We start from the raw sequence: 11,690 nt of genomic DNA, 5'->3' as shown, positions 1-11,690 counted from the left end.
GGTGGGCACCTTGGCCCTGGGCGGTGCCACTGTCCCCTCGTTTAGGCCGGTGGGCACCTTGGCCCTGGGTGGTGTCACTGTCCCGTCATTTAGGCTGGTGGGCACCTTGGCCCTGGGCGGTGCCGCTATCCCCTCAGACCCAGGCTTCTAGGGCAGGCTGGCTGTGGGCTTGGGAGGGGCAGTGCCTGCCTAATGGCCCTCATCCCTTCTCCCCAGCGCTGGCCCTGCGCTGCTATGTCTGTCCGGAGCCCACAGGAGCATCTGACTGCGTCACCATCGCCAACTGCACCACCAACGAAACCATGTGCAAGACCACACTCTACTCCCGGGAGATAGGTCAGTGGGCCGGGAGCGGGCACAGCTGGGTTCCAGCTCAGAGCCACCCCCTGCCCAGTGGCCACCAGCCAAGCTGGCCCCAGTGCACAGCCACTACCTCACCCATCTGCAAAAAAGGGCTTTCTGATGGGCAAGGCCCCCCCCGCCCTCCCCTTCCTTCCTCTCTCCCTCTGCTCCTTCAGCGGGCACGAATCTGCAGCCTCGTTTTGGAATGGCTGGGAAGGTGGGCGCACTGACAGGCTTTGGTTTCACGGTCACATCAGGGTGGGAACTGCCCCATCCAGCAGGGTGCAGAATGCCAGCTGTGTGCCTGGCACATGGTAGGCACCCGGCCAACATCGGTTGGGGGAAAGAGAAAGAGGAGAGCACCCAGCCAGGAGGGAGGGAGACCCAGAGGGGTAACCCCAGAGTGAGTGCTGCACGAGGCAGCGCCGGCAGGGACCAGGGCTGGGAGGCAGCAAGGACCAGCCCTGACGGCGGACTCTGCACACACCCCACAGTGTACCCCTTCCAGGGGGACTCCACGGTGACCAAGTCCTGCGCCAGCAAGTGTGAGCCCTCGGATGTGGATGGCATCGGCCAGACCCGGCCCGTGTCCTGCTGCAACACTGAGCTGTGCAATGTGGATGGGGTGCCCACACTGGGCCGCCCCCACTGGCTGGCCGGGGCCCTCACGCTGCTCCTGCTCCTGAGCCTTGGACTCTGAGCGCCCGCCCACCCCCACGGCCCCCCCCAGCTGGCCTGTGCCACCTGCCCCGAATGCCTTGAAGAAGTGCAGCTTGCACCAGGACTCCTGAGTCTCCTTTCTGGGCACCGACCCACCTTCCAGGGCATAGAGAGGAGCTCCCAGCTGCGTCTCCGACCCCATCTGTGTCCCCGTCCCTGTCTGTCTCTCTTCCTGCCTTCCTGTGATGTTAAGCTCTATCCCATTGCAAGAACAGCCATTAGGCCTGGGACCCCCACACAAACCATGCAGATCTCTGCCTTTCAGCTCTCTAGGGATGTGGGGGCCTGACCAGGGTGGGGCAGGAGCTGAGACCCGTGGGCAGGGGAGCACCACATCTACCAGGGTGCAGTCAGGGCCAGCTCCCTGGAGGAGGGGGCATTAGGGCCAGGCCTTGAATGATGGAGAGATCTGGCAGGCCTTGAGGAGGGCAAGGCATGTCAGGTGGAAGGAAGGTCACGGTAGTGACCAGGAGCCGGGGTTGTCCCCTGGAGCACCCCACTGCCCACCTCCCTAGCCTGAGCAGGGCCTTGCCATAAGGCTGATGCTGGAGGCCACTTTGAGGAGGCCGCCACTGGTCAGATCCCAGTGAGTTCGTTGCCTGCCTCCCAGGCTCACCCCACATGTCCACCTCACACCCTGCCCTCACTCAGCTCTGCTCCCAAGGGTCAGTGGCCAGGACAGCCACAAGTTCTGGTGCAGAAGGGGCCTTCATTTCACCTTGGCCCTGAGCCAATGCCCCAGTCCGCCAGGCCGGCTCTCCAGGGAGTCCTCTGCCCCACAGGCCTCCAGGCAGAGACTCCCCATGATCACAGGCAGGGACACGCATGCACGTGGTCCTAGAAACACACAAGGAACTCAAGGACTTGGGGAAGGACAAGACCCACTGGCCTCCCGCCTAGTGCCGGCCCCTCCCCAGGGCTGCCCAGGAGGTGGCGGCAAGAGGTGGGCCCCGTCCTGGCCAGAAGAGGAGAATGTTCACCCTGGAACCTGCCCTTCCCCTTGGACCCTGCAGACCCCCCGCTCAGCCCGCCCACCTCACCCTCCCTGCTCCAACAGTGCTTCTGGGCCCATGGGTGTCAACTCCTGGGGCAAGACCTGTAGCCCACAGCGGGTTCTGTGGTTCAGGGTCTACTCCTGGGGCCGGGCCCCCACCACCCAGTGCGCCCCACCAGCCGGAGCACAGCTCAGCACAGCACAGCACCATCTGTCAGACATGTCTTGGTGCTAAAAAGACCGCAGCCTCCTGGGGAGGGAGGGCCTGGGAGGCTGGGAACATTCTAGAGCTGTGACCCTGAGCTCTGATTTTTGTCAGGAGGGAGATGCGCTCTTAGCCATCAAACACCTCACACCTCTCACCTGTGTTTTCTCAAGAATCTCACAGTGGCCTCAAAGTCTGGGCTAAGACTACACACACACACACACACACACCCCCCACAAACACACATGCATTCCACAACCCCCACCGAGACTGAGAACAAGGCCTATCTGTGATCAGAGATCAGGGCTCAGCCTGAAGTCAGGATCGGGCTCAGTCTGGTCAGTGATCAGGGCTCAGTCTGTAACCAGTGGCAGGCCCTGATCTATGATTGACATCAGGGCTCCGTGTGTGATCCTGTGGCTCAGCCATGGAGTGGGACTCAGCCGAGGACCGAGGATCAGGATTCGGTCTGTAACCAGGGTCCAGGCTCAGTGTGTGGTCAGGAAAAGGCTTCAGTCAATGAGAGGGGAAGGGGCACAGTTCAGGCCAAGCACAGGCTACGAGCCAGGCCCGATCCAAGCCTGAGAACCTTTCACCTTAACCTCACCATCCACGATGCCACCTTTCAGGTACCTGCCCCTGAGATTCCCTATGACCCAAGTCCTTCAACCAGGCTTACTCCTCATCTTGCGAGTGGGGTAGGAGAGGCTTATAATGAGGTGCCAGGACAGGGACCCAGGGTGCCCTCAGAGCAGTGGCCTGGGCAGTTTCACAGCCTGTAGAAATGGGCAGGGCAGGACATGGCTTGACGGGGAAAGGAAGAGCCAGCGGTTCCAGACTTTGGTTAGGAAAGGAACCGGGAACAGGCGGGGGAGGGGAGGGGCTGAACTCAGCATCTGATGGCTCAGACCACCCCCACCCCTGGTGGGCTGATGGAGTGGGCTCTGTTCTTCTCCCAGGACCTGCCAGCTCCAGCACCCTCTGCCCCAGCCCCATCACATCTGCCCTGAAATCGGAGGAATGATGAGACATCTTGCCAGCCATCCTCTTTTTCTCCCCGACTCCTGACCTACCCCAGGCCACCCACTGTGACCTTCCAGGACAGGATGAGCACCTGCTGCACTTCCTCAGGGAGGAGGGCCCAGCCCATGACAGGACAGGGATGTCTGGATCTCAAAGGCAGACAAGAGAGCCAGGACAAGGATGGGGCCTAGAACTAGCCTTCAAGGGGACAAAGCACCCACTGGACCTCAGCCGCCACCTCCCATCTCAGATGGAAGGGAGATGGACAGACGAATGGGTGGGTGGATGGTGGATGGATAGGGGATGGGGGATGATTGGGTGAGTACATGGACGGGTGAGTGGATGGATGTGGGGGGATGGGTGGATGGGGGATGGTGGATGGATGGGTGGGTGGACGGACGGGTGAGTGGATGGATGTGTGGGTAGATGGGTGGATTGATGGGTGGGTGGATGGGTGGATGGATGGGGGATGGGGGATGGATGGGTGGGTAGACGGACAGGTGAGTGGATGGATGGGTGGGTAGATGGGTGGATTGATGGGTGGGTGGATGGGTGGATGGATGGGGGATGGGGGATGGATGGTGGATGGTGGATGAATGGGTGGGTGGACGGACGGGTGAGTGGATGGATGGGTGGGTGGATGGGGGATGGATGGGGGATGGGGGATGATTGGGTGGGTGGAGGGACGGGTGAGTGGATGGATGGGTGGGTGGATGGATGGGGGATGGTGGATGGACGGGTGGGTGGACGGACGGGTGAGTGGATGGATGGGTGGATGGGGGATGGTGGATGGATGGGTGGGTGGACGGACGGGTGAGTGGATGGATGGGTGGATGGGGGATGGTGGATGGATGGATGGGTGGATGGGGGATGGTGGATGGATGGGTGGGTGGACGGACGGGTGAGCAGAGGGATGGGTGGATGGGGGATGGTGGATGGATGGGTTGGTAGACGGACAGGTGAGTGGATGGGTGGGTGGGGGACAAACGGGGAATAGATGCAGGGATGTGTGGGTGGGTAGATGGATGGGGGGATGGATGGATCCCTGACCCCACTGCCAGGACATCTTCCTCTTCCTCACCCCTGTGCCCACTGTCATCACGCCATCTAAGTCACCAGCCAGTGTCCCTGGGTAGCTAGCACAGCCACCTCCAGCTCCTTGCCTCCCCCTCGCCACCCCAGCCCATCGCTAAATCAGCAGCCAGACCTGACAGCTCACTCAGTACCTACCTATGCAAAAAAATTCTTGATCCTCCAAGGATCTTGACTAGCTGTCAGACTCACCTGTGAGGTATGATCGGCTCTGCAGCCTGGACACAGGGTCAGAACTCAGCTGGGGGGGGTTCACACTGGCAAGTCTGAGTTCCTATGGAGGAAGGCCTGAGATAGGTCTGTCCCAGTAGGGCAGGTGCTGCCCTGAGGAGTAAGACTCCCATTCCCAGAGGTGTCAAAACCTGTGCTAAGTTCTGTCAGAGGCTACAAGAGCATTTGTACCCTGGGGAGAGGTCAGCCTCAGTGCCCACAAACATCCATCCTGGGTGACCTTGGAAGAAACATTAATCCTCTATTTACCCATCCACTCATTAGCTCCATCCATCCATCCATCCATCCATCCACCCTTTCATCCCTCCCTCCCTCCCTCCATCCATCCACCCATCCATCCATCCATCCATCCATCCATCCATCCATCCCTCCCTCCCTCCATCCCTCCCTCCATCCATCCATCCTCCAGCAAATGCTGCCCACAGTCAGCATGGCCAGACCCAGGCTATAGGAGGATTCTTAGAGGGATGGAAGCGTGTTCTTCCACTTGAGGAGCTGACAGTCCAGCAGTCCCTCAGGCCAGCCCAGACAGGGGCTTTTTGACTGCATGCTGAAGGCAGTGGAGAGCCAGGGAGTATTTCTGGGAAGAGCAGTGCCATGGGCCAGTTGGCATTTTAGCTGGTCTCTCTGAGTGCAGGGTGGAGAGTGTAGCCAAGGAGGAAGGGCCAGGCCCCTGGGAGAGTGAGCTCACATGGCAGGCAGCTGGAGCTTGGTGTGAACCGGCTCAGTGCTCCAGGTCTACCATGGATGAACTCTGGGGTTTGGGGAATTGAGCTGCCCTCAAAAAACCTGGTCTCCTGGTTCCACATGTGGGGAAAGGTGTGTATTCATGGAGAGGCGGGAGGAGGGAGAGCAGTCGCCTAACCAGGGCATAAATTCTCCCTGCCTGAGTTGTGTCTGACACAGTGCTGCTTTTCCACCTGCCAATTGGGTGCTGGGCTCAGGGACCGGTCAAGCTAGTGCCTACTCTTCCCACACAGCAGAAAGGCTCCTGTGCCCCTGCTACTCCCATGCAGAGCACCCTCTGAGGGCTTCCTTCTCTTTTAAAGCCCATGCAAGCAGCAGCTGAGGGCTGCGTCCCTGGCCTCAGCAACCACCACCTCTGCCCCAAGAACACCTGCACTGTGATGAGCACAGAGCTGAGCTGAAGGCGTGATGGAGACCCATCCTTTGTCAAATACTTGCTAGTTTTCACAACCACCCTCTGGCAGATGTTCTCCTAACCAGTTTATAGATGAAAGAAAGTGGGGTGAGAATGTCCCGTGAGTAGACATGGGCCACACGGGAGGCCAGGAGGAGCTCAGGCTCCAGAACCAGACAGTCTCTGACTCCTCTGGAAACATCTGGGTGCGTCTGTGGACCAAGCCCTGGGGAGGGGCCGCTCTTGGCTGCCACCCTGCACCTCCCCATGTCAGCCCTTTGTTTGATGGCAGTAACTATGCCCTCCCTTGCTTTCTTGCAACCACCCTGCAGCCTCATACAACTCACCCCAGCCCACAAGGCCAGGTCACTTCAGATTTCACAACTACAAACAGAAAACCAAACACGAAGAGAATAGGGGCCACCCCAAGGCCACAGTTGGAGAGAGCAGCAGGCCAACACCCGAACCCAGGACTCCTGCTGCCAGCCCAGAGCTCCTTCCGGCATCGAATTCCGCCTCAGAAGGGCCCACTCACTACCCATTTTTCTGCCCCCAATTTTATAGCCACCCATCCCTCCGTCCCTGAATTCTCCCATCCATTCATTTTTTCACCCATCAACTCTCTTAAATGTCATTCATTCAATAATTCATCCATCTATCCTCCATCCATCCATCCTTCTGAAATCCACCCATCCACACATATGTTCCACATCCACCCATGCATCCACCCATGCATCCACCCACCCCTCCCTCATCTATCCTCCTCCCATCCATCCCCTATCCATTCACCACCCATTCACCATCCATCCTCCACTCATTTTCGACTCATCTACCCATACATCCTCCACCCATCCCCTGTCCATCCCCCACCAGCCACCCATCCATCCCCTATCCATCCCCCATCCATCCCCCATCCATCTCCCACCATCCACCCATCCATCCCCCATCCATCCTCCATCATCCATCCATCCATCCATCCCCTATCCATCCCCATCCATCCCCCATCCATCCCATATCCATCCCCCACCATCCACTCATCCATCCCCCATCCATCTCCCACCATCCCCCTTCCATCTCCCACCATCCACCCATTCATCCCCATCCATCCCATATCCATCCCCCACCATCCACCCATCCATCCCCCATCCATCCCATATCCATCCCCAACCATCCACCCATTCATCCCCCACCATCCACCCATCCATCCCATATCCATCCCCCACCATCCACCCATCCATCCCCCATCCATCCCATATCCATCCCCCACCATCCACCCATCCATCCCCCATCCATCTCCCACCATCCCCCATCCATCCCCCACCATCCACCCATTCATCCCCCACCATCCACCCATCCATCCACCCATCCATCCCATATCCATCTCCCACCATCCACCCATCCATCCCCCATCCATCCACCCATCCATCCCATATCCATCTCCCACCATCCACCCATCCATCCCCCATCCATTCCATATTCATGCCACACTCATCCATCTGTCCATCCCCCACCCATCCTCTATTCATCCTCCACCCATTCCTCATCCATCCCCCACCCATCTATCCACCCATCCCACACCCATCCCCTATTATCCCCATTCATCCACTCATCTCATCCACCCATCTCTGCATACAACCACCCATTAGGACATCAGAGAATGGAGAAACCAGAGAGGCTGGTATGGCTGAAGGATGTGGAGGAGAAGCACCGTAGCGGGCCTCACAGCATGGGGAAGATGCGGACATGAGATGGGAGACCAGGCAGTGTGCTCACTGAGAGGCAGGCATAGGCAGGCATGGGTAAGGAATAGCATGTGGTGGGAGACAGGCAGTGAAGAGCTGACAACAGAGGTCAGGAGGCTGGAGGGTGAGCAGAGCCCTGCTGTCAGACGCTTAAAACCAAGACACGCAGGCTTGGTCTAAAGGCTATTAGTGGGAAGGGGCTGGCAGTGATGAAGGCCACTCCTGGGCCCATCCTTGTCAGCCTGAGCAAGCTCTGGCTGGCCCATGCTACCCTCACCTGACAGCTGCTTCCTGCCTCTGGCCTCCACCTTGCAGGTGTGTATCAGGTGCACACCAGGCAGAGGCATGTGGAGGGGGCTGCAGGGAGGGGGTGCCAGGCAGGGCTAGAGCAACAAGGGCAGAGGCCACACTGAACCTGGGTCTTGAGGGTCCCCAAGGCTGGAGCTGGGTGGCTTATGTGAACCCCAGAGGCACAGCCAGGACGTGGGGCTCATCAGAGGGGCAGTCTGAGCTAGTGGGAAAGGCCTTCTCTGCAGAGCTGTCCCAGGGCCACAGGACATGGCTGGGGAGGGGTGAGTTCCCCAGTGTTGGAGGTGTGCAAGCAGAGGGCAGGGCCATCATTCTCAGACAGAGCTCCCAGATCCAGCTCCCTGCCCGCCTGCCATGTTCCTGCCAGCTGCCTCCCCACTGGGCCCTGTACCACCTTCCTGACTCACACGGCCAGTTCCTCCACCGCCCAGAAGCCATTGCCCAAGGGGCTGGGTATAAACCCTTGCTGTGAGGCCGGCTGCCTCTCACTGCTCCTGAGCACGGAGGAATGGCGTCTCGCTGGGCTGTGCAGCTGCTGCTCGTGACAGCCTGGAGCATGGGCTTTGGTGAGTGGGCCGCATGCTGGTGGGGACCCTGCCTCTGAGCTTGTCTGCCCACTGCCTAGGGGGCTGGGGCTGTTGGGGGCGCTTTGTGGCTGAGGGCCTCCTTAGGTGTCCATGGGTCTCACCCTCCTCATTCTCAGTGAGCCTCCTGGCTTCCAGAGCCCAGCTTCACCCTGGGACAGGGGTCATGACTCCATTCTGCAGGAAGGGAGACTGAGGCTTGGTGGAGGGATGTGGCATTCAAGTCTGTGGCTCAGCCAATGGGGCCTTGAAGGATGTCAGTGGGACTCCTTAAGCCCAGCCTCCTCCTGGTTCCGGGTTGAGGCCCCCGAGGCCACACGATGAGTTCTGCCTCCACCCCTCGCCCAGGTGAGGCCTTGAGGTGCTACACCTGTGAGCAGCCCACAGACCCTGCGTTCTGCAAGAACATTACCTACTGCAAGCCAAAGGACACAGCCTGCACGACCAAGCTGGTGATGGTGGAGGCAGGTGAGGCCCGGCCCGCGGCAGCCCTGGGTGCCCTGGAGTCAGGGCCACGGCCCTCGAGTGCCTCCCTCCTTTGCTGGTGCTCCTCTCAACCCAAAAGGCAGCAGGTGGGCAGGGCAGGACAGGCTGCCACCCCTTAGAAGGGGTGCCTTCCATCAGGGTGGCACAGCCCCCTGAGATCCAGTCCTGGGGCACCAGGCGCTGGTGGTGGGTGGGGCTTAAAGGCCAGGGTCCCCTGTGGGGCTCAAACCCCAGCTCTGGCACAGACCCAGTAGGTGCTGTTGCCACAGCTTCTGGGCTCGGGCTGCCATCTCGGGGCGGGCACTGAAGTCCGACAAGGCCTGGTGTTATAATTCATAAACAGGTCATGGCAGGAGGAGGCTGGGCCTGGGAGGCTTCACAGATCTGAACCATTAGGAATGGGGGATCGCAGGGAAGGCAAGGTCAGGGCATGGTTGGGAGCAGCGCAGCGGCAGGCAGGCGCTGAGGCGGGTGTGTGTTCTGACGCTGGCCCACCCTGCAGAGTACCCCTTCCAGCAGACACCCCTGGTGACCCGCTCCTGCTCAAGCTCCTGCATCGCCACCGACCCCGACAGCATCGGGGATGCCCACCTGATCTTCTGCTGCTTCCGAGACCTCTGCAACTCAGAACTCGGAGCCTAGGGCGGCAGGGTGGAAGGCGCTCCTCAGGCGCCTCCTGTCCGACGGGGCCTGGCTCCGCCTGCGTCACCTCCCCCTGCGTCACCTCCCCCTGCTTCCTGCTGCTGGAGCACAGCTCACTCAAGGGGTCTGAGAGGAGAGAACCACACCAGGGGCGTCCTCTGCCTTCCACACCCCAAACTTATAAAGACAAATTAACCGAGAGTGGAGATGACCACTGTCCTTCCTGGGCATCAAGACCCCGCAGCACCGGCCTTTGGGAGAGCCAGGCTGAATACAACACATTCTAGGCGCCTGCCCCTCCCTCTCACCCAGAGCCCCTGTGACCCATTTCACAGACAGGAAAACACAGACGGGCGAGGAATGCCTCCAGGGCCCCTTTCCTGCTGCAAACTAGCCTGGTGTCTCAGATCAGAGCCTGTTCTCTAGCCCAGGGACCTTCTCCCCGATAAGACTCTCCCCTCAAACCCCGGAGGCGTCACTCTCCGCCTAGGGCAGAAAGGAAGCTCAGAGTTGGAATCCGCTTTCCTCCAAGGGTGGATACATCTGGCTCTGCCTGCCTAGCCCAAGGGGTCTTCCTGGGTGTGTGCACCTGGGCCTGCTGGAATCACACAGCTCCAGGGTTCCCGTCACCTCCTGCCGGCAGTCCCCTTGGGACACAAGAGGTTAGCTGAGGAGCTGGGGGTCCTTGTGGCCCAGAAGACCTGGCTTTCAGGCTCCTCTCCCCCTCTGCATGGCCCTGGCTGTGCCGTCACAGTCACAGTGCTCTGTGCCATCATCAGGAGGTGGGCAGAGCCAGCAGTAGCACGGGCTGCTGTGGGCCTGAGACACCCCCAGATGCTGTCCCTCTCCAGGCCCCAGTTCCCCTGGTGTCCTCCAGGCTGCACACCTTCTAAGCACTGCCCAGTTGGTCTCGGGTTCTAGGGCCCCACAGGTCAGCTGGGCCATGCCTGTGGGGTGGGAGGGGCATGCAGCAGGCAGTGATCTGACCCGCTGGGGATCCCCGAGAGCATGCGGGAGTAACCAGGGTGCTGTCTGGGGCCACCCAGGACCCCTGTGAGAGCTCATCTCTGTCTATGAAGGGCCCAGATGTCAGAACCCACCCCGACCTCTACACCCTCCCAGAAACACCAGGAATTAAATGCAATCTTTGGGGTGCAGCCCAGACCAGAGAAAGCTCCCAGAGATGCCCCCTGGAAGGGATCTCCAGGGCCGCCCCGCTAGCCAGCACGGGGTTTGCGCTTGGCTTCCTGTTAGGGCCCGTCCCCTGGGTCATGGCCGGACCTCCAAGGGCCTCATGGGGGTCTGGATTGGAGCCAAGTGGCCAGGGCCTTGGCCTCACCAGAGGGAGGGAGCAAGAAGTCGCCACTTCTCTGGGCCTAGGCGTCCCCAGCAGAGCCATGGGGATGAGGCCTTTGGGCTCTGCCCAGCTCAGTGGGGAAAGGCTGCGGGGTGGGGTGGGGTGCCCCCATCCCTGGGAAGGCAACAGCGGGGGTGTCCCCGGCTCTGAACCCGCGAGGACAGCAGAGGGCGCGCGCCGGGTCCTGCAACCCACGCCGCGAGGACCTCTCCCAGAGCGTGCAGCGCGAACACACAGGGACCCAGTGCGCTCTGCCCGGAACCCGCCCTGGGAGCGCGGCTGGGCCTTCTGACTCCCAGGGGACCGCAGCACAGAGTTAGAAAGCCCTGACCCTCTCTGCCGGCCTGGAGGACGCCCGCCTGCCCCGCCTGTCGCCACGACCTTCCAGCAGATGTGACTTCGGAAGTTGGGGAGGCCACGGTCCGGCGGCAGGGAACCCGGGTGGGTGCGCCCATGGGGCGGGGCTTGCAGCCGGGCGTGTGAGGTCTAGGGAGGGGAGTGCGTGCGCATCCGTGACTGCCCCAGGAAGTAGGGGATGCTGGCAGGGAAGCAGCCAGCCACAAGAGGCAGCAGTGGAGGGAGGGAGAGGGGCACCCACCTGGGCCGCTAGGCCCTTCTGAACCCCACTACCGCAGAGAGGTCAAAGGAGCCTACTCTTCTGCTGCTTTAAGAAATCTCTAAAATAAAGGAGAGGGGTGTGCAAACTGCAGGGCGTGCCTCCCCGCCCTTGGGCAAGATCCTCCACCTCCCCAAGGATGCCCCAAACTAGCAGGTGTCCAGAGAGAAAGTCATGCGGGGAGCAGCCGCCTGGGCCTGGGACGC

The 11,690-nt window shown here is 60.7% G+C and overlaps 2 protein-coding genes across 2 annotated transcripts in view; both read left to right on the top strand.

Annotated features, from left to right (window-relative positions):
- Positions 1-1,126, top strand: part of LYPD2 (LY6/PLAUR domain containing 2) — a 2,557-nt gene extending 1,431 nt beyond the window's left edge. Inside the window, exons 2-3 of the mRNA XM_032254700.1 lie at positions 217-336; positions 837-1,126. Coding sequence (XP_032110591.1) covers positions 217-336; positions 837-1,042 — 326 coding nt within the window. The 3' untranslated portion in view covers positions 1,043-1,126. The remainder of the gene's footprint in view (positions 1-216; positions 337-836) is intronic.
- Positions 1,127-8,202: 7,076 nt separating this feature from the next.
- Positions 8,203-9,713, top strand: SLURP1 (secreted LY6/PLAUR domain containing 1). The gene is made up of 3 exons (XM_032254716.1): positions 8,203-8,365; positions 8,732-8,851; positions 9,372-9,713. The coding sequence occupies exons 1-3, from the start codon at positions 8,308-8,310 to the stop codon at positions 9,509-9,511; spliced, it is 318 nt and encodes a 105-aa protein (XP_032110607.1). The 5' UTR covers positions 8,203-8,307; the 3' UTR covers positions 9,512-9,713.
- Positions 9,714-11,690: the final 1,977 nt, after the last annotated feature.

The sequence above is a fragment of the Sapajus apella genome, unplaced genomic scaffold (genome assembly GCF_009761245.1).
Source record: "Sapajus apella isolate SASKATOON/1434 unplaced genomic scaffold, GSC_monkey_1.0 scaffold3, whole genome shotgun sequence".
Classification (NCBI taxonomy): domain Eukaryota; kingdom Metazoa; phylum Chordata; class Mammalia; order Primates; family Cebidae; genus Sapajus; species Sapajus apella.
This window is presented reverse-complemented; position numbering and strand designations above follow the sequence as displayed.

Coding starts and splice junctions, on each gene's coding strand:
- SLURP1 (XM_032254716.1), top strand. CDS start 8,308: ATGGCGTCTCGCTGGGCTGTGCAGCTGCTGCTCGTGACAGCCTGGAGC. Junction 8,366..8,731: donor AGCCTGGAGCATGGGCTTTG/GTGAGTGGGCCG, acceptor CCCCTCGCCCAG/GTGAGGCCTTGAGGTGCTAC. Junction 8,852..9,371: donor GCTGGTGATGGTGGAGGCAG/GTGAGGCCCGGC, acceptor CCCACCCTGCAG/AGTACCCCTTCCAGCAGACA.